Source organism: Carcharodon carcharias, chromosome 7 (genome assembly GCF_017639515.1).
Source record: "Carcharodon carcharias isolate sCarCar2 chromosome 7, sCarCar2.pri, whole genome shotgun sequence".
Taxonomy (NCBI): domain Eukaryota; kingdom Metazoa; phylum Chordata; class Chondrichthyes; order Lamniformes; family Lamnidae; genus Carcharodon; species Carcharodon carcharias.
Window position 1 is genome coordinate 100467878 of NC_054473.1, and position 26001 is coordinate 100493878.

Sequence of the window (26001 nt, forward strand, 5' to 3'; positions counted from 1 at the left end):
CCTCCTTTTATCCACACTGCACTCTCACCTCTCCTGCTGGTCTCGCGGTGACTCTCTGGTCTGACAGTGTCTCTCTCGCTCTCTCCACACCTTTTATCCCCGCTGTGCTGTTACCACTCTCACTGGTCTCACAGTGTCTCTCTCGTTCTCTCCACACCTCCTTTTATCCCCGCTGCACACTCACCTCTCCGACTGCTCTTGCAGTGACTCTCACTGGCCTGGCTCTCGCTCTCTCTGCCACCTTTTTTTTCTCTTTCTATTGCAGAAGGAAGCCATTTGGCCCATCAAGCCTGCACTGGCTCTCTGAAAGAGCATTCCAACTAGTCCCAATTCCCTTGTGAATCCCTCAATCGAACCTGCGTCCACACCCTTTCAGGAAGTTTGTTTCAGATTACAATCTCCTTCTGCGTGAAAAAAAATTTTCCTCGCATCACATTTACTCCTTTTGCCAATTGTTTTGAATCTGTGCCCTCTTGTTGTTGATGTTCTCTTGAGTGGGAATGGTATCTCACTATTTACGCTGTCCATATCCCTCAGGATCTTGAATATCTCTATCAAGTCTCCTCTCAGCCTTCTTTTCTCCCAACCCCTTCAATCTATCCTCATAGTTACTGTTCTTCATCCCAGGAATCATTCTTGTGAATATATTCTGTACTCTATATTCTGTACTCTCTCCACTGCCTTCACACCATTCCTCAAATATGGCACCCAGATCAGAATGCACTACTCCAGATGAGGCCTAACTCATGTCTTATCCAAATTCGACATGTCCTCCTTACTCTTGTCCTCAATGCACCTATTAATAACTCCTAAGATATTATATACATTAACAGCTCTCTCAACATGCCCTGCCATCTTTAATGACGTATGTACATATACACCAAGGTCCCTCTGTTCCTGTACCTCCTTTAGAGGCTCTCCCTTTATTTTATACTGTCTCACCACATCTTTCCTGCCAAAACAAATCACCTTGCACTCTCTGCATTGAACTTCATCGGCCACTTGTCTGCCCAATCCACCAACATTTTTATGCCCTTTTGAAGTTCTGGACTATACTCATTACAGTTGACAACATTTCCAAACTCCATAACATTTGCAAATTTTGAAATCATGTCCTGCACACCACAGTCTAGGTCATTAATATATATCAAGACGAGCAAAGGCTGACCCCTGAAGAACTCCACTACAAACCTTCCTCCAATCTGAAAAACAGCCATTTATCACTAATCTGTTTCCTGTCATTCAGCCAATTTCTTATCTAAGTGCCTACTTTCCTTTTTATTCCATGAGCTAGAATTTTGCTCACAAGTCTGTTGTGTGACACTGTATCAAATGCCTTTTGAAAATCCATGCACACCACATCAATAGCATCTCCCTCATCAACCTTCTCTTTTACCTCTCAAAAAACTCCAAGTTAGTTAAACATGATTTTCCCTTAATGAATCCATGTTGCCTTTCCTTAATTATCCTGTGCTTGTCTCAGTGATTATTGATTTTATCCCATACTATAGTTTACAGAAGTTTCCCTACCTCTGAAGTCAAACTGACTGCTCTGTAGTTACCAGCATTATCCTTGCACCCCTTTTTGACCAAGGATGTAACATTCTCTGGCACCTCCTCTGTGTCTAAGGAAGACTGGAAGATTATCACTAGTGCCTCTGCAATTTCCATTCTCACTTCCCTCAGTACCCTTGGATGCATCTCATCTGGTCCTGGTACCTTATCTATTTTAAATAAGGATATCCTTTCCAACACCACCTTCCTCTCAATTGTAAGTTCTAGTGTACCAGTTACCTCCTATCTCACCTCGGAATGCGTAGCAAGTCCTTCGTTTGTAAAGACAGATACAATGCACACGTTCAACACCTCCCCTATTTCTCCAGCCTTCATTTGCAAATCCTCTTTTTTGTCCCTAATCAGCCCTATTCTTTCTTTTACCACCCTTATGTTATTAAATGCTTATATAAGACCTTGAGATTCCCTTTTATACAGGTCCTACCTGCCCCAGAACCAATCCTGATGCCTCAGAAATCTAAAGCCCTCCCTCCTCCATTTCTCCAGCCTCCTATTGAACTGTTCAATCTTCCTATTCTAATGTTCACGAGCACGTGGCACTGGGAGTAATCCTGAGATTACAGCTCTTGAGGTCCTGCTTTTTAATTCCCTTCCTAACTCCCTAAAATCTGTTTTCAGGACCTCATCCCTTTTCCTACCTATGTTATTGGTCCCCATGTTGCCCACAACCTCAGCTGTTCACTCTGTGACATCCTTGACCCTAGCACCAGGGAGACACATCTACAGAGCAGAAACATCTGTCTGCTCCTCTAAGTATGGAATCCCCTACTACCAGAGTGCTTCCACTCTAACTCCTCCCCTTCTGTGCAGCTAGGCCACCCATGATGCCACAGACTTGGCTCTGAGGAAACATCTCGCTCACCAGTATCCAAAATGGAAAGTTGGTTAGAAAGGAAGATCGCCTCAGGGTATTCCTGCACGACCTACCTGTTTCCCTTAGATACTCTACCAGTCACCCATTCCCTCTTTGCCTGTGTGCTTCTTAGCTGCGGGCATGACCACCTCTCTAAACCTGCTGTCCACATAATCCTCAGCCTTGTGGATGCACCACAGTGACTCCAGCCACTGCTCAAGCTCCACAACTCAGAGCTCAAGTTTCTGCAGTTGGTGACACTTTCTGCAGATGTCATCATCGAGGGTACTTTGTGCCTGCACAATTTCCCACATGCTGTAAAATGCACATTCCCTTGGCTGGGCTACACTGACATACCTTAAACTTTATATAAAGTGTTTACTCACCTGTCACTCATCAATCCTCTCCAACTCCCCCTCTTGCACTTCTTTATGAAATCTCGCTGCTCTCTACCCCTTGCACTCTTTTATTTCCTGGGCTCCACTCTAGTTCCCTATGACATCACACTTGATTTTCTCCAAATGTGGCTGGTCCATTGAGACCCACCACCAGCACCACAGCTTTTTTTGAACTCTCAGCTCCTCTCACACTCCCTTTGAACTCCCGACTCCCCCCTCACTCTTTTATAATGTGTTAATTTAATTATTTTTCCTAATTTATTTAAAATTAATAAATCCTACTACTCAGGATAAGCTTATTACTATCTATAAACCATACTGATACTAATAAAACCTTACAATTACAAGAGAGGATGTTCCAGAGGGGTGAGGGACAGAATCTCTCTAACCAGAGGTAAGGAATGAGAAAGGTGCTTTGATCAGTGTAGTATATACACCACCAGTGGTAGGGATGTGGGGAAACAAATTTACAAAGGAAGTACGGAGAGGTGCAAGAATTATAGAGCAATCATAATGGGGGCTTCAATTATCCAAATATAGACTGGGATAGGAATAGTAGAAGGGACAAGAGGGGCGAGAGTTCCTGGAGTGTGTTCAAGGTAATTTGCTACAGAAATGAGATGACATTTTGGACCTGGTTCTGGAGAATGAGTTGGCCCAACTGGATCAAATATCATTGGGAGAGCCACCAGGGGACAGTGACCATTGTTTCATAAGGCTTTGGTTAATCATGGGAAAGGACAGGGAACAATCCAGAGCAGGGATAATTCATTGGGAAAAGCCAACTTCAATGCAATGAGAATGCATCTGAGTTGAGTGAGTTGGAATTAAAGGTTGGCAAAAAAAAATGGTGGCTGAACAGTGGGCCACCTTCAAAGAAAAAGTATTGCAGTCATGTCGAGGTATATTCCCTTGAGGGGAAAGATAGGACAAATAAATCCAGAATGCCCTGGATGATGAGAGAGATAGAGGCTGGCAGCAAACATAAAAGGGAATCCTGAGGTCCTCTGTAAGCATGTAAATAATAAAAGGGTGGTAAAAGAAAGAGTAGAGCCGATTAGGGACAAAAAAGGGAACTTGCATGTGGAGGCTGGGAAAATAGCAGAGGTGTTGAATGAGTACTTTGCACCGGTCTTTACAAAGGAGAAGCTTGCTACCCAGGCCGAGGTGAGAGAGGACGTAATTGGTACACGAGAAGAACACAATAGAGAGGAAAGACGTGTTGGAAAGGCTATCTTTACTTAAAATAGATAAGATACCAGGTCTGGATGAGATGCATTCAAAGGTACTGAGGGAAGTGGGAATGGAAATTGTAGAGGCACTAGTGATAATCTTCCAGTCTTCCTTAGACACAGGGGAGGTGCCAGAGGACTGGAGAATTGTGAATGTTACACCCTTGTTCAAAAAGGGGTGCAAGGATAATGCTGGCAGCTACAGACCAATCAGTTTGACCTCAGGGAAACTTCTGGAAACTATAGTACAGGAATAAATCAAAAATCACTGAGACAAGTACAGGATAATTAAGGAAAGGCAGCATGGATTCATTAAGGGAAAATCATAACTTGCTGGAGTTTTTTGAGGAGGTAACAGAGAAGGCTGCTAAGGGAAATGCTGTTGATGTGGTGTATATGGATTTTCAAAAGGCCACAGTGCCACACAACAGACTTGTGAGCAAAATTCCAGCTCATGGAATAAAAGGGAAAGTAGGCACTTAATAAGAAATTTGCTGAGTGACAGGAAACAGAGATTAGTGATAAATGGTTGCTTTTCAGATTGGAGTAAGAGTTGGAGTTTCCCATTGGTCAGTGTTGGGACCCTTCCTCTTCCTGATAAATGCTAATGACCTAGACTGTGGTGTGCGGGACGTGATTTCAAAATTTGCAAATGATGCAAAGATGGGAAATGTTGTCAACTGTGATGGGGATAGTCTTGAACTTCAAAAGGACATAAACATGTAGGTGGATTGGGCAGACAAGTGGCCGATGAAGTTCAGTGCAGAGAAGTGTGAGGTGATTCATTTTGGCAGGAAAAATATGATGACAGAGTATAAAATAAAAGGAAATCCTCTAAAGGAGGCACAGGAACAGAGGGACCTTGGTGTATATGTGCATAGATCATTGAAGATGGCAGGGCATGTTGAGAGAGCTGTTAATAAAGGCTTTATTAATGGGGGCATTGAGAACAAGAGTAAGGAGGTCATGTTGAACTTGTATAAGACACGAGTTAGGACTCATCTGGAGTAATGCGTCCAGTTCTGGGCGTCATTTTTGAGGAAGAATGTGAAGCTTTGGAGAGAGTACAGAATATATTTGCAAGAATGATTTCTGGGATGAAGAACTGTAGCTACGAGGATAGATTGGAGAGGTTGGGACTGTTTTTCTTGGAGAAAAGAAGGTGGAGAGGAGACTTGATAGATGTATTCAAGATCCTGATGTGTATTGACAGGGTAAATAGTATGAAACTATTCCCACTCAAGAGAACATCAAGAACAAGGGAACACAGATTCAAAATAATTGGCAAAAGGAGTAAATGTGATGTGAGGAAAAAATTTTTTCACCCAGAGGCTGTTTGGAGTCAGAAAGCTTGTGGAGGCAGGTTTGATCAACGTATTGAAAAGGGAATTGAATTGCTACCTGTCAAGAGAGAATGTACAAGGGTACAGGGATAAGGCAGGGGAGTGGGACGAGTTGGAATGCTCTTTCAGAGAGCCAGTGTAGACATGATGGGCCAAATGGCCGCCTTCTGCACTGTAAAGATACTGTGATATGTATGCACTCTTAGCACAGTCAACCTTTCAAATACCTCATGGCTGTCAATTTTGACTTCACCTATTACCTTTACCATCTCCACTTCTACCAATATTTTGTCAGCATCCTCCTTAGTATAAAACAAAAACAGAATTACCTGGAAAAACTCAGCAAGTCTGGCAGCATCGGCGGAGAAGAAAAGAGTTGACGTTTCGAGTCCTCATGACCCTTCGACAGAACTTGAGTTAGAGTCCAAGAAAGAGTTGAAATATAAGCTGGTTTAAGGTGTGTGTGTGTGGTGGGGGTGTTTGGGGGGAGGGGGGGGTGGTGGCGGAGAGAGAGAGAGAGAGAGAAGTGGAGGGGGGGGTGTGGTTGTAGGGACAAACAAGCAGTGATAGAAGCAGATCATCAAAAGATGTCAACAACAATAGAACAAAAGAACACATAGGTGTTAAAGTTGGTGATATTATCTAAACGAATGTGCTAATTAAGAATGGATGGTAGGGCACTCAAGGTATAGCTCTAATGGGGGTGGGGAGAGCATAAAAGATTTTAAGATATTTAAAAATAATGGAAATAGGTGGGAAAAGAAAAATCTATATAATTTATTGGGAAAAAAAAGGAAGGGGGAAACAGAAAGGGGGTGTGGATGGGGGAGGGAGCTCACAACCTAAAGTTGTTGAATTCAATATTCAGTCCGGAAGGCTGTAAAGTGCCTAGTCGGAAGATGAGGTGTTGTTTCTCCAGTTTGCATTGGGCTTCGCTGGAACAATGCAGCAAGCCAAGGACAGACATGTGGGCAAGAGAGCAGGGTGGAGTGTTAAAATGGCAAGCGACAGGGAGGTTTGGGTCATTCTTGCGGACAGACCGCAGGTGTTCTGCAAAGCGGTCGCCCAGTTTATGTTTGGTCTCTCCAATGTAGAGGAGACCACATTGGGAGCAACGAATGCAATAGACTAAGTTGGGGGAAATGCAAGTGAAATGCTGCTTCACTTGAAAGGAGTGTTTGGGCCCTTGGACGGTGAGGAGAGAGGAAGTGAAGGGGCAGGTGTTGCATCTTTTGCGTGGGCATGGGGTGGTGCCATAGGAGGGGGTTGAGGAGTAGGGGGTAATGGAGGAGTGGACCAGGGTGTCCCGGAGGGAGCGATCCCTACGGAATGCCGATAGGGGGGGTGAAGAGAAGATGTGTTTGGTGGTGGCATCATGCTGGAGTTGGCAGAAAAGGCGGAGGATGATCCTTTGAATGCGGAGGCTGGTGGGGTGATAAGTGAGGACAAGGGGGACCCTATCATGTTTCTGGGAGGGAGGAGAATGCGTGAGGGCGGATGCGCGGGAGATGGGCCGGACACGGTTGAGGGCCCTGTCAACGACCGTGGGTGGAAAACCTTGGTTAAGGAAGAAGGAGGACATGTCAAAGAAACTGTTTTTGAAGGTGGCATCATCGGAACAGATGCGACGGAGGCGAAGGAACTGAGAGAATGGGATGGAGTCCTTACAGGAAGCGGGGTGTGAGGAGCTGTAGTCGAGGTAGCTGTGGGAGTTGGTGGGTTTGTAATGGATATTGGTGGACAGTCTATCACCAGAGATTGAGACAGAGAGGTCAAGGAAGGGAAGGGAAGTGTCAGAGATGAACCACGTGAAAATGATGGAGGGGTGGAGGTTGGAAGCAAAATTAATAAATTTTTCCAAGTGCTGACGAGAGCATGAAGCGGCACTGAAGTAATCATCGATGTACCGGAGAAAGAGTTGTGGAAGGGGGCCGGAGTAGCACTGGAACAAGGAATGTTCCACATACCCCATAAAGAGATAGGCATAGCTGGGGCCCATGCGAGTACCCATAGCCACACCCTTTATTTGGAGGAAGTGAGAGGAGTTGAAGGAGAAATTGTTCAGCGTGAGAGCAAGTTCAGCCAGACAGAGGAGAGTAGTGGTGGATGGGGATTGTTCGGGCCTCTGTTCGAGGAAGAAGCTAAGGGCCCTCAGACCATCCTGGTGGGGGATGGAGGTGTAGAGGGATTGGACGTCCATGGTGAAGAGGAAGCGGTTGGGGCCAGGGAACTGGAAATTGTTGATGTGACGTAAGGTGTCAGAGGAATCACAGATGTAGGTGGGAAGGGACTGGACAAGGGGAGAGAGAAGGGAGTCAAGATAACGAGAAATGAGTTATGTGGGGCAGGAGCAAGCTGAGATGATCGGTCTACCGGGGCAGTTCTGTTTGTGGATTTTGGGTAGGAGATAGAAGCGGGCCGTCCGAGCTTGGGCAACTATCAGGTTGGAAGCTGTGGGAGGAAGATCCCCAGAGGAGATGAGGTCAGTGACAGTCCTGGAAACAATGGCTTGATGTTCAGTGGTGGGGTCATGGTCTAGGGAGAGGTAGGAGGAAGTGTCTGCAAGTTGACGCTCAGCCTCCGCGAGGTAGAGGTCAGTGCGCCAGACAACAACAGCACCACCCTTGTCAGCGGGTTTGATGAGAATGTCAGGGTTGGACCTGAGAGAATGGAGTGCAGTAAGTTCAGAGAGAGACAGGTTAGAATGGGTGAGAGGAGCAGAGAAATTGAGACGACAAATGTCGCGCCAACAGTTCTCAATGAAAAGATCAAGAGAAGGTAAGAATCTTCTGAGGGCCCTTAGCTTCTTCCTTGAACAGAGGCCCGAACAATCCCCATCCACCACTACTCTCCTCCGTCTGGCTAAACTTGTTCTCACGCTGAACAATTTCTCCTTCAACTTCTCTCACTTCCTCCAAATAAAAGGTGTGGCTATGGGTACCTGCATGGGCCCCAGCTATGCCTGTGTTTTTATGGGGTATGTGGAACATTCCTTGTTCCAGTCCTACTCCGGCCCCCTTCCACAACTCTTTCTCCAGTAGATCGATGATTAATTCGGTGCCGCTTCATGCTCTCGTCGGCACTTGGAAAAATTTATTAATTTTGCTTCCAATCTCCACCCCTCCATCATTTTCACGTGGTCCATCTCTGACACTTCCCTTCCCTTCCTTGACCTCGCTGTCTCAATCTCTGGTGATAGACTGTCCACCAATATCCATTACAAACCCACCGACTCCCACAGCTACCTCGACTACAGCTCCTCACACCCTGCTTCCTGTAAGGACTCCATCCCATTCTCTCAGTTCCTTCGCCTCCGTTGCATCTGTTCCGATGATGCCACCTTCAAAAACAGTTCCTCTGACATGTCCTCCTTCTTCCTTAACCGAGGTTTTCCACCCACGGTCGTTGACAGGGCCCTCAACCGTGTCCGGCCCATCTCCTGCGCATCCGCCCTCACGCCTTTTCCTCCATCCCAGAAACATGATAGGGTTCCCCTTGTCCTCAATTATCACCCCACCAGCCTCCGCATTCAAAGGATCATCCTCCGCCATTTCCGCCAACTCCAGCATGATGCCACCACCAAACACATCTTCCCTTCACCCCCCCCCCCCCCATCGGCATTCCGTAGGGATCGCTCCCTCTGGGACACCCTGGTCCACTCCTCCATCACCCCCTACTCCTCAACCCCCTATAGCACCACCCCATGCCCACGCAAAAGATGCAACACCTGCCCCTTCACTTCCTCTCTCCTCACCGTCCAAGGGCCCAAACAGTCCTTTCAAGTGAAGCAGCATTTCTCTTGCATTTCCCCCAACTTAGTCTACTGCATTCGTTGCTCCCAATGTGGTCTCCTCTACACTGGAGAGACCAAACGTAAACTGGGCAACCGCTTTGCAGAACACCTGCGGTCTGTCCGCAAGAATGACCCAAACCTCCCTGTCGCTTGCCATTTTAACACTCCACCCTGCTCTCTTGCCCACATGTCTGTCCTTGGCTTGCTGCATTGTTCCAGTGAAGCCCAACGCAAACTGGAGGAACAACACCTCATCTTCCGACTAGGCACTTTACAGCCTTCCGGACTGAATGTTGAATTCAACAACTTTAGGTCATGAGCTCCCTCCCCCATCCACACCCCCTTTCTGTTTCCCCCTTCCTTTTTTTTCCAATAAATTATATAGATTTTTCTTTTCCCACCTATTTCCATTATTTTTAAATATCTTAAAATCTTTTATGCTCTCCCCACCCCCATTAGAGCTATACCTTGAGTGCCCTACCATCCATTCTTAATTAGCACATTCGTTTAGATAATATCACCAACTTTATCACCTATGTGTTCTTTTGTTCTATTGTTGTTGACATCTTTGATGATCTGCTTCTATCACTGCTTGTTTGTCCCTACAACCACACCCCCCCCTCCACCTCTCTCTCTCTCTCGCCCCCCCCCCCCCCCCCCCCCCCCCCAACACACCTTAAACCAGCTTATATTTCAACTCTTTCTTGGACTCGAACTCAAGTTCTGTCGAAGGGTCATGAGGACTCGAAACGTCAACTCTTTTCTTCTCCGCCGATGCTGCCAGACCTGCTGAGTTTTTCCAGGTAATTCTGTTTTTGTTTTGGATTTCCAGCATCCGCAGTTTTTTTGGTTTTTATTCCTCCTTAGTATATATGGATACAAAGTACTCATTAAGTGTTCTAGCCTTGCCCTGTGCCTCTAAGCATATATCACCATTCTTGAGTTAAAGTTTCTAGTCCATATGACTCTTCAGAGCCTTCAGACTCTTTTTCTTCCGCTCTGAAGAAGAGTCATACAAACTCGAAACGTTAACTCTGTTTTTCTCTCCACAAATGCTGTTAGACCTGCTAGGTTTTTCCGGCATTTTCTGTTTTTGTTTCAGTTTTCCAGCATCCGCAGTATTTTACTTTTATCACCTGTCTTTTAAAGTGGATGGGCATGTGACTGGGGTTTCAGATATTGCTCCTGACTCTGTTCACTGTGATTTAAGGTGGGGGATCCGACACTCAGTGTGCTGGAGCTGTGGGGAGCAGAGTATCAGGAGACAAATGCTCTTCTCATGCGCTCGAAGGACTCCGCATTTCTTCGTGCCGTCTGTGATCGGGAGAAATGTCCAGTTGATTTTGTGGGTAAAATAACAGGAGATGGAAAGGTAAGTCAAAAAATAGATATTCAGGTATCCCAGGGGTTAGGGATCACACGCTGGGGTGCCTGAAGGTGGGGTGTGATGGGTAATGGGGGATTAATGCTGGGGTGGAGTTGGAGGAGGGCTGGTGATTATGTCAAGGGAGTGATTGGCTGCCTAGGATGGGGTGGTGGTGGACTGTTTTGGTGACAGGGCAGTGATTGGTTTTCAGGGATGTCGTGGTAGCAGGGCAGTGATTGGCTGTCCGGGGCATTGGCAGGACAGTGATTGGCTGCCAGGGACTTAGCAGGACAGTGGCTGTCAGAGGGTTAACAGGGCAGCGACTGGCTGTCGGGAGGTTGGAGTGGGAATTAATTAGCTGTCGGGTGTTTGCGAGGCAGTGATCGGCTGTCGGGGGTGTTGGCGGGGCAGTGACTGGCAAATGTGGGGGTGGGATGTGGGGACCAGGGCGATTGGCTGAGTGAGTGGGTGCTGATTGATTGGCTGTCTGGGGGTGGGTGGTAATGATTGACTGTCTGAGGAAAGGGTAGTGATTGATCGGCTGTCTGAGGAAAGGGTAGTGATTGATTGGCTGCCTGAGGAGGGGGTGGTGATTGATTGGCTGCCTGAGGAGGGGATGGTGATTGATTGGCTGCCTGAGGAGGGGATGGTGATTGATTGGCTGCCTGAGGAGGGGATGGTGATTGATTGGCTGCCTGAGGAGGGGATGGTGATTGATTGGCTGCCTGAGGAGGGGATGGTGATTGATTGGCTGCCTGAGGAGGGGATGGTGATTGATTGGCTGCCTGAGGAGGGGATGGTGATTGATTGGCTGCCTGAGGAGGGGATGGTGATTGATTGATTGGCTGCCTGAGGAGGGGATGGTGATTGATTGGCTGCCTGAGGAGGGGATGGTGATTGATTGGCTGTCTGGCGAGCGGTGGTAGTGATTGATTGGCTGTCTGAGGAGGGGATGGTGATTGGCTGTTTGAGGGTGTGGAGATAGTGATTGATTGGCTGTCTGGTGTTTGGGGCTGTTAACTGTCAGGGAAGGGGTGATTTGCTGGGGGCTTGGTTGAACAGATAGTAATGAGTCTTGTTTTACAGATTGTGCTGGTTGATGATCGGGACACTGCAGTAAAATCAGAGCTGATGCAATGTACAACACATCCTGTGGATCTGAAGCTAGAGTGGGTCCTGGGAAAAATGCCCCAGAAGGTGAGTAAAGTTGTGTCGTATGACAGGTGGAGGGGTTGATCTTTAACCGATGGCCAGAGTTCAGATCCACCCTGATGATAGGGTGACAGATATGCTGATTCTGATTGTACATCCGTAGCTTCAATAATAGGGCTGTGAGAGTCTGGTGGGTTTGAGGAGGGACAAGGAGATAGTGGGATGGTGCGAGTGTTTGTTAGGGAATTTCAGATTTCTGCTACCATTTGTGTGCTGAAAAAAAGATTCTTGACAGCCCTGATTTTGTTTTGACCAGTCCCCTGGTGAAGTCCTCCAATTTGTTATCATCGCGTACGAGATGCCCCAAATTGTTAACTTCCCGAATGGGGCACCAATTTTATTATGCCCCCAGGTGAGGAGGCATGACCTGGCTCCCTTTCTTTATTAGTTACTAAAAACAGGAGAAAAAAAATAAAAACACAACATACACACACAAATGAGAAATGAGAAGTTGAGTCTAAAAAAAAGTCTTTGGCTTGTCCATGAGGCGCAGATGGTGAAACGTTATGGCCGTTAAGGCCATAAGACATTGGAGCAGAAATTAGGCCATTCGGCCCATCGAGTCTGCTCCACCATTAATCATGGCTGATAAGTTTCTCAGCCCCATTCTCCCGCCTTCTCCCTGTAACCTTTGATCCCCTTACCAATCAAGAACTTATCTATCTCGGTCTTAAATACACAAGCTGGGTAATTCCCGTAGACTTGACTTTGGCAGTTTAACAGTTGGTTTGGAGACACTTGTTTCTGCAGGCTAGCTGAATAAGCTGTCCTATATTCTTTTTTGCTTGTGACTACGCTGGCTTGCCTCTAGCCACAGAGAGAGAAAGAGAGTGTATTGTTCTCCAACTCCCTAGAGCTTTGCCCCTTCTTCTGTAGATGCCGCCCTTTCCCTTCTTCCTCCGAAGAGCAGCTGCCCTTGTCATCCGTGTCGGATGGGAGACGCCTCTTGCCACTTGTCTGGGAAGTGGCTTGGTCCCTTCTTAGCCCCTTCTTCCTTTTGGCTCTCTTCACCAGCTGCCACTTCCCCTGCTGATTTTCCGCTGCTTCCTCCTCCTCCATTGATTCGCTCTCCTGAGGAGATTCAGGGGGCAGTGCTGTCTGCCTCAATCTTTTCCTCCACCTTGTCTCTCTCTGTGTCCTCCTTTGTCCCGTTGTTCTCATTGGGGGCCTTGATGGTTGGGGTGTTGCAAGTGTCCTTGGTAGTAGTGACACGAAGCATTTCCTCTGCTCCCTCCTCGTTGGCTTTGGCTGCCTGTGCATAAGTGAGGCAGCGTTTGGGGCAGGTCCTGTAGAGGTGACCTGCCTCGCCACACAGGTTGCAGCACTTAGTCTGTTTGCAGTCCTTTGTCTGGTGCCTTTCTTGTTTGCAGTTCTTGCACAGGGTGGTGCTGCAGTTGGCCGCCACATGACCAGACTTGCCGCATGAGCGACAAAGTTTGGGCTGCCCAGCATAGACAAGGTAGCCATGGCTTCCCCCGATAGTGAAGCTGGAAGACGGGTGGAAGATGGCTCCCTTACCATCGGTCTTGAGCGTGACCTTAACCTGGCGTTTGCATGTCCAAATCCCGAAGGCGTCTCTAACCTTGGTGCAGCTCCCAATCTTGTCGACATACCTGGTGGGGAAGGTGAACACGCCGGCGACAGAGACGTAGGGGTTGTAGAGATGCACCATCACCACACGGTCCCGTTGCAATGGCAGAGCAAAGAGCAGCTCCACCGTCAGGATCTTCATCTCCGGCTGGTCTCTCTTCTCTTCGAACACCTTCAGGAACTTGATGCAAGCTGCCACATGCTTGAAAGTCCAGTCGAAACATCCAGCGCTGGGGAAGTCTTGCAGGGAGTAGAGCTCCTCCGCTTCAAATCCATACACCTTCAACAGGATTTGCTTGATGAAGAAGGCCCGATCCATGGGTGCTGTCTTTCACCGTCACCCAGACGGTGTTATGTACCCCATGGTATGGGGCTTGACTGGTTTTAGCCATCACTTCACGACTACACTTGATCTTAGCCAAAAGGCCGAGAAGCGATCTCACACACACGCACACATGCACACAGATATATTCATTTTCCTAGCCTTGGTCAATATTGTCTCTTCAGTTCTAACTGGGTCTCTTTAAGTTCTGGACAGGGCGCCTGCAATCACATTTGATTTCCTGGCAATGTGGGTGATTTTTTTTAGGTGATGTGGTTGGAGAAACAACCTCCAACAGAATAACCTTATGTTCTGTGCTTTAAATTTTCCACAAAAGTTACGTACATTCACAGATTATCTTGGTATCAAGCTTTCAAAGTTGCCTAATCTTACAGTCATCTCTGGTCAGCCCCTGGCTGTGAGGCTGGGTTAAGTATCATCAATGGGGTTTGGGTGTTTTACCTCACTGTTAGCTTCCAAATTGCTAACAATAGCCAAGCATCTCATACAGGCCTTTACAAAAACAGAATTACCTGGAAAAACTCAGCAGGTCTGGCAGCATCGGCGGAGAAGAAAAGAGTTGACGTTTCGAGTCCTCATGAGCCTTCAACAGAACCAATCAGTTCTGCTGAAGGCTCATGAGGACTCGAAACGTCAACTCTTTTCTTCTCCGCCGATGCCAGACCTGCTGAGTTTTTCCAGGTAATTCTGTTTTTGTTTTGGATTTCCAGCATCTGCAGTTTTTTGTTTTTATCATACAGGCCTTTCCCTGGCCCCAGGCTGTCTTCTACACAGACTGTTATTAGGCAAATATGTTTGGCTGCTGTGCTGAGCTCTTCTTGTCAGGTTTAACTCTTTGCCTACCTCTGTAGCCCATGAATTTATTGGCTCAAACCCAGGCACTTTAACAGGTCTAATTGTCAGGAAATTAGTGGGGTCATGCTGTGACTTCAACCTCCTGTAGGGATTCTGGTTCTGGTACTTCATTTTTAGTGAGATTTTCATCAACACTGTTCTGGCTGAGGTCTCAAGCTTGTTTGGTTTCGTTTGCTTACCAGGACTGACCCCTGCATGAAACATGGTCCGGTCCCTGCTATTCTGCTTGTGATTTCCACACTATTTGCCTATCTTACAGTAGAATCTCCTCTCTTCCTCTTTTGCATCAGGAGGGGGCCTTCCCCTAACCTGTCGAGAACACTACTGCCCTCAGGTTGAGGTTCAGCACCTGCTGTAATGCCCTGCAGCTCATCAACTAAGTGAGGCATCCTCCTTACCATCTGCATGCCTACCTGGGATCCTCCCTGTTCTTTCTGGCAAGTTGGAAAAATGGTTTTGGCTAGCCAGACCTCCTTCTCATTCATCAGGGGTTCAGGCTTCTTTTGTTTTAAATTTGCTGGCCGGGTCTGGGGACTTTCTATGTCCCTATTTGTCTCCAGGGAGAAGGATTTTGCTAGCCCCTTGTTGGTTGCATCTCCTCCAACCTTTGACCCATCCCAGTCTTTTTTCTTCTCCCAGCTCCTTGGCTGAGCACTGCCCACTGCCCCCCCTCTCCTCCCTGTTTTGGATGCCTGGTAGTTTAACTGCAACACTGGCACTGCCTTTGGGTCGTGGGCTTGCTCATGGGGTAATGACTTCCCCAATGTAGTTATTGTAGGGGTGGGCTTGTCCCTATTCGGCCCCATGTTCTCTGGGACACCTTGACTCACATGGGGCTGGCTAGCTTCTACTGCTCTGTCATTGGCTCTTTGACTGTGTGAGGCAGCTTCCTCACCATTAGTTTCTCTGTTTGAGAACTTCCCTTGTCCCCATCTAAATCTGCCATGAAGTTATCGATCAAACAGAACACTGGTTCGTTAGCACCCTCTGTTCCCTTGGGAATTTGTGTTCCCCTAACTTGTTCCACATCACCTAGAACATTACTGCCTCCAAGTGGATGTTTGGCTCCTGTCATACTCTTTTGTGGTTCTTTAACCGGGTGAGGCATCTCCCTCACTATCTGCCTTTCTGTTTGGGAACTCCCCTTGTCCCTATTTAAATCTGCCATGAAGCCCTTTGCCAAACAGATCATTGGCCTATTCCTGTCCCCCTTTTTAACCTTTATAGGTCCCTCATGGACCCTTTTCATTCCTGCCGGCCTTGCTCTGATCCTTTAAAATTGCTCAGCTTCTACATTGTTTCTTTGTACTTCTGCAGGCCTGTCTTTGGCCCTTTTTAACTTCTAGTGGCTCTGCAGCCGGGCATGACATCTCTCTCACTGTCTCCTTACTTGTCTTGGAACTCGTCTGGTCCCTGTTTTAATTTGGAAAAAATTGTACCTTCTCACTTAATTTCCAGGTCATGCTCTTTGCCTGATTTAAATTCCACCGGTCTCTTCTGGACCCTCGTTAACTCTGCACACCTAACCTTGGCCTTTTCAAATTCAAGAAGCTGTTTCTTAACTACTCTGACCCTCACTGGGTCTATTGCCTCCTTTTGGGCCCCTGAACACCCTCCAACTCTCTGCCTATCTGCAGACTTTGGCTGTGTGCTCCCTGCCTCTTTGATTGCAAGTATTCCAACAGATCCCAGCTGGCTTCCTCCAGTCCTTTCAGCTCCTTTTGACTCATAATTTTTCCTGACTTTTCAGGAGTGCTATCTTTCTGCCTGCCTCAGTTGCCTTTATCTTCCTTTGCAGGTATTCTTTGGAAAGCTTCCTCCCTTTTCCTTTCCTCTCTCTCCTTCCATTCTTTTTAGAAAGCTTCCTCTTCTTCTCTTTCCTCTCTCCTCCTCTTCTCCTCTCACATTCTATTGCTTGGAGTTCTAACTCTTTGTTCCCATTTTAGCTGCGTTCTCAGCAATCCCAATTCTTTTTGTAGTCTTGTCTTATGTTCATGACGTAATGTTCTGGCCACACCTTTTTAGGTGTGACTCTCCGTTTTCTCTCTGGACTAGTCGGTAAAGTATAATCCATGTAGAAATTTTCCAGAAAGTGGTTACTCTACATTCTCAGCCAGCTTTTGCTTGTATGTCTTTTCAAAAAACACACATCTTTCTAAAAAAGTTCAATATGCCCCGTAAGTAATTTGGGGCTGTAATCCACTGTTGTGACAACTTGTTGGAGCTTATTTTATAATTATGTCCCCCTTTTGTTTATTTGTTTGTGGGTTGCATTGCATCGTGTTGATGGAACAAACTGCTGTCACTGGTGAGACAGTGAATCTAAGTTAGCAGATGAGGGGTGGGGGAAATCAAGCAGGCTGCTTTGTCCTGGATAGTGTTGAGTTTCTTGAGTATTTTCAGAGCTGCACTCATCCAGGCAAGTGGCGAGTATTCCGTCACATTCCTGACTTATGCCACGATTGAGTTCCTCGCCACAGAATTCCTACCTTCTGACGTGCTCTTGTAGCCACAGTATTTATATGACTAGTCAGGTTCAGTTTCTGGTCAATGGTAAACCCCCCCCAGGATGTTGATAGTTGGGGATTCAGCGATGGCAATGCCATTCAATGTCATGGGGCGATGGTTAGATTCTTTCTTGTTGGAAATGGTCATTGTCTGGCACTTGTGTGGCACGAATGTTACTTGCTACTTATCTGCTCAAGCCTGGATGTTGTCCGAGTCTTGCTGCATATGGACATGGACTGCTTCAGTATCTGAATCGTCACAAATGGTGTTGAAATCATCAGCGACCATCCCCGCTCCTGGCCTTAAGATGGATAGGAGGTCATTGATGAAGCAGCTGAAGATGGTTGGCTCTAGAACACTATCTTGAAGAACTCCTGCAGCGATGCCCAGGGGCTCAGTTGATTATCTTCCAACAACATTGGAACAGGAGCAGGAGTAGATTATTCAGCCCCTTGAGCCTGCTCTGCCATTCACTTAGATCATGGCTGACCATCTACCTCAGCACCACTTTCCTGCACTATCTCCCTATCTCTTGATGTCATTGGTCTCCAGAATTCTATCTTTCTGCCTTGAACATATTCAATGATTGAGCTTACATAGCCCTCTGGGGTAGAGAATTCCAAAGATTCACCTTACTCTGAGTGAAGAAATTTATCCTCATCTCAGTCCTAAATGGCCTAATCCTTATTCTGAAACTGTTTCCCCTGGCTCTAGACTCACCTGCCAGGGGAAACATTCTACTCTGTCATGCCCTGTAAGAATTTTGGAAATCTCAATGCAATCACCTCTCGCTCTTTGAGACACAAGAGAACACAGGCCAAGTTCCTTCAATTTCTCCTCATTAGACAATCCCACCATCCCAGCAATCAGCCTGGTGAACTTCCATTGCACTCGCTCAATGGCGAGTATATCCTTATTCAGGTAAGGAAACCAAAACTGTACACAATACCCCAGGTGCGGTCGCACCTAGGCTTTATACAATTGCAGCATACATCTTGACTCTTGTACTCAAGTCTGCACTGAAGTGCTGCTTTGGGCTGCAGTAGAGTGCTTAAGCTGGAGTTTAGTGACTGAGGGAGTTTGGTGAGGAGGGAACGAGGTGATCCTTTGAGTACCATGAGTATGTCCAGGTAAGTATTTAATACTTTAATCGCTTATAGTTTTTAAAGACTTATTTTGTGGTTCATCGTTGGTAAGGGCCATATTCTGTAACGATGAGCAGAGAAGAAGGGCTCTAGAGTAATTGATATTATTCGATATTAAGTATCTTTCAAAAGGTTTAATTTAATTTAAAGGGGTAAGTCACGGCAGGGGAGCTCAAAGCCGTGGTATACTCCTCCTGGTCTATGTAGGAAGCCAGGAATATTTCCAGTGTCCGGGGCCAGAATGTGTGTGGGAAGTGACTCCAGCTGAAGCTCCTGGAACCCTGGGTTTTGAAGCTGGAGCGGCGGCTGGGGACAGTGTGGAGCATCCACGAGGCGGAGAGTATCATGGATAGCACGTATAGAGAGGTGGTCACACCGCAGGCTAAGAGTCCACAGGCAGGGAGGGAATGGGTGACCCCCAGGCAGAACAAGAGGACTAGGCAGGCAGAGCAGGAATTTCCTGTGGCTATTCCCCTGCAAAACAGATATACCGCTTTGGATACTGTTGGGGGGAACGGCCTCTCTGGAAAGCAACAACAGCCAAATTCTTTGTACCACAGTTGGTTCTGTTCCACAGAGGAGGAGTAAAAAGTGTGGGAATGCAATAGCTATAGGGGATTCAATTGTAAGGGGAATAGATAGACGTTTCTGTAACTGTAAATGAGACTCCAGGATGGTATGTTGCCTCCCAGGTGCTAGGATCAAGGATGTCTCAGAGCGGCTACAGGACATTCTGAAGGGGGAGCGTGAACAGCCAGTGGTCGTGGTACACATTGGTACAAACGACATAGGTTAATAAAAAGGGATGAGGTCCTAAAAGCAGAATATAGGGAGTTAGGAAGTAAGTTGAAAAGTAGGACCTCAGAGGTAATGATCTCCAAATTACTACCAGTGTCATGTGCTAATCAGAGTAGAAGTAGCAGGATATATCGGATGAATACATGGCTGAAGAGATGGTGTGAGAGGGAGGGTTTCAGGTTCCTGGGACATTGGGAGCAGCTCTGGGGGAAGTGGGATCAGTACAAACCGAACGGGTTACATCTGGGCAGGACCGGGACTGATGTCCTAGGGGGAATATTTGCGAGAGTGGTTGGGAAGGGTTTAAACTAAAATGGCAGGGGATGGGAACTTATGCAAGGAGTCAGAGGAAGGGGAATCAAGGACAAGAACAAAAGACAGAAAGGGGAATAAGAAAAGTGATAGGCAGAGAAATCAAGGACAAGAATCAAACAGGGCCTCAGTGAAAAATAGTGGGAATGGGACAAGTAATGTTAAAAAGACAAGCCTTAAGGCTTTGTGTCTTAACACAAGGAGCATTCACAATTAACCGCGCAAATAGATGTAAACAGGTATGATATAAGGAAAAGGCAGTGGAGTAGCATTGCTGGTTAAAGAGGAAATTAATGCAATAGTGAGGAAAGATATTAGCACTGATGATGTGGAATCTGTATGGGTAGGGGTGAGAAACACTAAGGGGCAAAAAACATTAGTGAGGGTTGTATATAGACCCCCAAACTGTAGTGGTGATATTGGGAATGGCATTAAACAGGAAATTAGAGACACATGCAATAAAGGTACATCTCTAATTATGGGTGACTTTAATCTGCATATAGATTGGGCAAATCAAATTCGTAACAATACCGTAAAGGAGGAATTACTGGAGTGTATATAGGATGGTTTTCTGGACCAATACGTTGAGGAACCAACAGAGAACAGGCCATCCTAGACTGGGTATTGTGGAATGAGAAAGGAATAATTGGCAATCTAGTTGCACAAGGCTCCTTGGGGATGAGCGATCATAATATGATAGAATTCTTCATCAAGATGAAGAGTGACTAGGGTCCTGAATCTTAATAAAGGAAATTACGATGATATGAGGTGTGAGTTGGCTTTGATGGATTGGGAAACATTACTTAAAGGCGGATGGGCAATGGCAAACTTTCAAAGAGGGTGAACTGCAACAATTGTTTATTCCTTTCTGGCACAAAAGTAAAATAGGAAAGGTGGCCCAACCATGGCTTACAAGAGAAATTAGAGATAGTATTAGATCCAAGGAAGAGGCATACAAATTGGGCAGAAAAAACAACAGACCTGAGGATTGGGAGCACTTTAGAATTCAGCAAAGGAGGACCAAGGGATTGATTAAGAAGGGGAAAATATAGTACAAGAGTAAGCTTGCAGGGAACATAAAAAATGACTGTAAAAGTTTCTATAGCTATGTGAAGAGAAAAAAATTGCTGAAGCCAAATGTAGGTCCCTTACAGTCAGAAACACGGGAATTTATAATGGGGAACAAAGAAATGGTTGACCAACTAAATACATAGATAAAAACAAAAAAACTGCAGATGCTGGAAATCCAAAACAAAAACAGAATTACCTGGAAAAACTCAGCAGGTCTGGCAGCATCGGCGGAGAAGAAAAGAGTTGACGTTTCGAGTCCTCATGACCCTTCGACAGAACTTGAGTTTGAGTCCAAGAAAGAGTTGAAATATAAGCTGGTTTAAGGTGTTTGGGGGGTGGGGGGGGGGGGGGGGGGGGGGGGGGGGGGGGGGGGGGGGGCGGGGGAGAGAGAGAGAGAGAGAGAGAGAGAGAAGTGGAGGGGGGGGTGTGGTTGTAGGGACAAACAAGCAGTGATAGAAGCAGATCATCAAAAGATGTCAACAACAATAGAACAAAAGAACACATAGGTGTTAAAGTTGGTGATATTATCTAAACGAATGTGCTAATTAAGAATGGATGGTAGGGCACTCAAGGTATAGCTCTAATGGGGGTGGGGAGAGCATAAAAGATTTTAAGATATTTAAAAATAATGGAAATAGGTGGGAAAAGAAAAATCTATATAATTTATTGGAAAAAAAAAGGAAGGGGGAAACAGAAAGGGGGTGGGGATGGAGGAGGGAGCTCAAGACCTAAAGTTGTTGAATTCAATATTCAGTCCGGAAGGCTGTAAAGTGCCTAGTCGGAAGATGAGGTGTTGTTTCTCCAGTTTGCATTGGGCTTCGCTGGAACAATACAGCAAGCCAAGGACAGACATGTGGGCAAGAGAGCAGGGTAGAGTGTTAAAATGGCAAGCGACAGGGAGGTTTGGGTCATTCTTGCGGACAGACCGCAGGTGTTCTGCAAAGCGGTCGCCCAGTTTATGTTTGGTCTCTCCAGTGTAGAGGAGACCACATTGGGAGCAACGAATGCAATAGACTAAGTTGGGGGAAATGCAAGTGAAATGCTGCTTCACTTGAAAGGAGTGTTTGGGCCCTTGGACGGTGAGGAGAGAGGAAGTGAAGGGGCAGGTGTTGCATCTTTTGCGTGGGCATGGGGTGGTGCCATAGGAGGGGGTTGAGGAGTAGGGGGTGATGAAGGAGTGGACCAGGGTGTCCCGGAGGGAGCGATCCCTACGGAATGCCGATGGGGGGGGGTGAAGGGAAGATGTGTTTGGTGGTGGCATCATGCTGGAGTTGGCGGAGGATGATCCTTTGAATGCGGAGGCTGGTGGGGTGATAAGAGAGGACAGGGGGGACCCTATCATGTTTCTGGGAGGGAGGAGAAGGCGTGAGGGCGGATGCGCGGGAGATGGGCCGAACACGGTTGAGGGCCCTGTCAACAACCGTGGGTGGAAAACCTCGGTTAAGGAAGAAGGAGGACATGTCAGAGGAACTGTTTTTGAAGGTAGCATCATCGGAACAGACGCGACGGAGGCGAAGGAACTGAGAGAATGGGATGGAGTCCTTACAGGAAGTGGGGTGTAAGGAGCTGTAGTCGAGGTAGCTGTGGGAGTCAGTGGGTTTGTAATGGATATTGGTGGACAATCTGTCACCAGAGATTGAGACAGAGAGGTCAAGGAAGGGAAGGGAAGTGTCAGAGATGGGCCACGTGAAAATGATGGCGGGGTGGAGATTGGAAGCAAAATTAATAAATTTTTCTAACTCCACCCTGCTTTCTTGCCCACATGTCTGTCCTTGGCTTGCTGCATTGTTCCAGTAAAGCCCAACGCAAACTGGAGGAACAACACCTCATCTTCCGACTAGGCACTTTACAGCCTTCCGGACTGAATATTGAATTCAACAACTTTAGGTCTTGAGCTCCCTCCTCCATCCCCACCCCCTTTCTGTTTCCCCCTTCCTTTTTTTTTCAATAAATTATATAGATTTTTCTTTTCCCACCTATTTCCATTATTTTTAAATATTTTAAAATCTTTTATGCTCCCTCCACCCCCACTAGATCTATACCTTGAGTGCCCTACCATCCATTCTTAATTAGCACATTCGTTTAGATAATATCACCAACTTTAACACCTATGTGTTCTTTTGTTCTATTGTTGTTGACATCTTTTGATGATCTGCTTCTATCACTGCTTGTTTGTCCCTACAACCACACCCCCCTCCACTTCTCTCTCTCTCTCTCTCTCTCTGGCCCCCCCCCCCCAACCACCACACACACACACCTTAAACCAGCTTATATTTCAACTCTTTCTTGGACTCGAACTCTAGTTCTGTCGAAGGGTCATGAGGACTCGAAACGTCAACTCTTTTCTTCTCCGCCGATGCTGCCAGACCTGCTGAGTTTTTCCGGGTAATTCTGTTTTTGTTTTCAACTAAATACATACTTTGGTTCTGTCTTCACAAAGGAGGACACAAATAACATACCAGAAATGTTGGGGATTACAGGGTTTAGTGAGAGGGAGGAACTGAAAGAAATCCGTATTAGTAGGGAAATGGTGTTGGAGAAATTGATGGGATTGAAGGCAGATAAATCCCCAGGGCCTGATAATCTACATCACAGAGTACTTAAGGAAGTGGCCCTAGAAATAGTGGATGCGTTGGTGGTCATCTTCAAGATTCTGTAGACTCTGGAACAGTTCCTACAGATTGGAGGGTAGCTAATGTAACCCCACTATTTAAAAAGGGAGGCAGAGAGAAAACAGGGATTTATAGACCAGTCAGCCTGACGTCAGTAGTGGGGAAAATTCTCGAGTCCATTGTAAAAGATTTAATAGTTAAGGGCTTGGAGAACAGTGGCAGAATTGGACAGAGCCAGCATGGATTTATGAAAGAAATCATGCTTGACAAATCTACTGGAATTTTTTCGAGAATGTTACTAGTAGAGTTGATGAGGGGAGCCAGTGGACGTAGTTTATTTGGACTTTCAGAAGGCTTTTGACAAAGCCCCACATAAGCGTGTAAAATTAAAGCGCATGGGATTGGGGGTAGCGTATTGAGATGGATAGAAAAATGGTTGGCAGACAGGAAACAGAATAGGAATAAACGGGTCTTTTTCCGAGTGGCAGGCAGTGACTAGTGGGGTATTGCAGGGATCGATGCTGAGAACCCAGCTATTCACAATATATATTAATGATTTAGATGAGGGAACTAAATGTAATGTCTCCAAATTTGCAGATGACACAAAGCTGGGTGGGAGGGTGAGCTGTGGGCAGGATGCAGAGATGCTTCACTGTGATTTGGACAAGCTGAGTGAGTGGGCAAATGCATGGCCGATGCAGTATAATGTGGACAAATGTGAGGTTATCCATTTTGGTAGCAAAAACAGGAAGGCAGATTATTATCTGAATGGCTATAAATTGAGAGAGAGGAATGTGCAGCGAGACCTGGGTGTCCTTGTACACCAGTTGCTGAAGGTAAGCATGCAGGTGCAGCAGGCGGTAAAGAAGGCAAATGGTATGTTGGCCTTCATAGCAAGAGGATTTGAGTACAGGAGCAGGGATGTCTTGCTGCAATTATACAGGGCTTTGGTGAGACCACACCTGGAATATTGTGTGTAGTTTTGGTCTCCTTATCTGAGGAAGGATGTTCTTGCTAGAGGGAGAGTGCAGCGAAGGTTTACCAGACTGATTCCTGAGATGGCGTATGAGGACAGATTGAGTCGGTTAGGATCATATTCACGAGTTCAGAAGAATGAGGAGGGATCTCATAGATAACTATAAAATTCTAACAGGACTAGTCAGGGTAGATACAGGAAGGATGTTCCCAATGGTGGGGGAGTTTAGAACCAGGGGTTACAGTCTGAGGAAATGGGGTAGAGCATTTAGGACTGAGATGAAGAGAAATTTCTTCACCCAGAGAGTGGTGAGCCAGTGGAATTCGCTACCACAGAAAGTAGTTGAGGCCAAAACATTGTATGTTTTTAAGAAGGAAAGTTGTGGCGAAAGGGATCAAAGGATATGGGGAGAAAGCAGGAGCAGGCTATTGAGTTGGATGATCAGCCATGATCATAATGTATGATGGAGTAGGCTCGAAGGGCCGAATGGCCTACTCCTATTTTCTATGTTTCGATCCCTTTGCGATGAAGCCCTACATGCCATTTGCCTTCCTAATTGCTTGCTGCACCTCCATGCTCAATTTTAGTGACTCAAGGACAAGGACACCCAGGTCCCTTTTGGACACCCGCCCTTCCCAATCAATCACCATTTAAGAAATACTCCGCCTTTCTGTTTTTCTACCAAAGTGGATAACTTCACACTTATTCACATTGCATTCCATCTGCCATCTTCTTGCTCATTCACTTAGCCTGTCCAAGTCCCCTTAAAGCCTCTTTACATCCTCCTCACAACTTACATTCCCACCTAGTTTTGTTTAATCATTTATATTGATTGTGAACAGCTGTGGCCCAGCACTGATCCTTGTGATAACTCACTAGTAACAGACTGCCATCCTGAGAATGACCTGTTTATTCCTACTCTCTGGTTTCTGTCTGTTAACTAGTCCTGAATCCATGCCAGTATATTGCCCCCAATCCCATGAACTCTAATTTTATTCACTAACCTCCTGTGTGGGAGCTCATCAAAAAACCTATATATCCAGTACACTACATCTACTGGCTCTCCTTTATTTATGCTACAAGTAACATCCTCAGCAAACACCAACAGTTTTGTCAAACATGATTTCCCTTTCATAAATCCATGCTGACTCTGCCCAATTTTATCATTCCTTTCTAAGTGTCCAGTTATGACATCCTTTATAATAGATTCTGATGTTTTCCCTACTACTGACGTTGAACAGATCTGTAGTTCTCCATTCTCCCTCTTCCTCCCTTCTTAAATAGTAGGGGTGCATTTGTTCCTTTACAGTTTGCAGGAACCTTTCCAAAATCTGTAGAATTTTGAAAGATAACCACATGGGAACACCACTACCTGGAAATTCCCCTCCAAGCCACTCACCATCCTGACTAAGAAATATATCTATGTTCTTTCAATGTCGCTGGATCAAAATCCTGGAACTCCCTCCCTAACACCAAATGGACTGCAGCAGCTCAAGAAGGCAGTTTACCACTGCCTACTCAAGGCCAATTGGGGACAGGCAATAAATGCTGGCCCTGCTAGCGATGCCCACATCCCATAAATGAATAAAAATATATGCATCCACTATCTCTCTAGCCACCTCTTTCAGCACTCTGGGATGAAGCTCACCTGGTCCAGGGGATTTATCGATCTTCAATCCTGTTAACTTTTCAAGTACTACCTCTTTACGAATATTAATTTCTTTCAGTGTTTCAGTTTCACAACTCCCTTGGCTGCCTTGTATTTCTGGGAGATTTTCTTTATCATCTTCCGTAAAGTAACTGTTCAGTTCCTCTACCATTTCCCTGCTCTCCGCCCTAAACTCTTTGTCTCCTGTAATGGACCTATATTTGTCCGAGATAGAATTTTCCTTTTCACATCCCTAAAGAAGATTTTACAGCCTATCTTTGTTTCTCGCTAGCTTGTATTCATATTTTCCTTTACCATTCCTTATCAGTTTCTTGGTCCTCCTTTGCTGGGTTCTAAATTGCTCGCAATCC

At 46.2% G+C, this 26001-nt stretch overlaps 1 protein-coding gene across 2 annotated transcripts in view; it reads left to right on the forward strand.

Moving 5' to 3' along the window:
* Positions 1 to 26001, forward strand: part of pfas (phosphoribosylformylglycinamidine synthase) — a 224335-nt gene that overhangs the window by 165032 nt on the left and 33302 nt on the right. For both annotated transcript variants that reach the window (XM_041190696.1, XM_041190698.1), the window contains exons 15-16: positions 10405 to 10566; positions 11647 to 11757. In XM_041190696.1, the coding sequence (XP_041046630.1) occupies positions 10405 to 10566; positions 11647 to 11757 (273 nt within the window). The remainder of the gene's footprint in view (positions 1 to 10404; positions 10567 to 11646; positions 11758 to 26001) is intronic.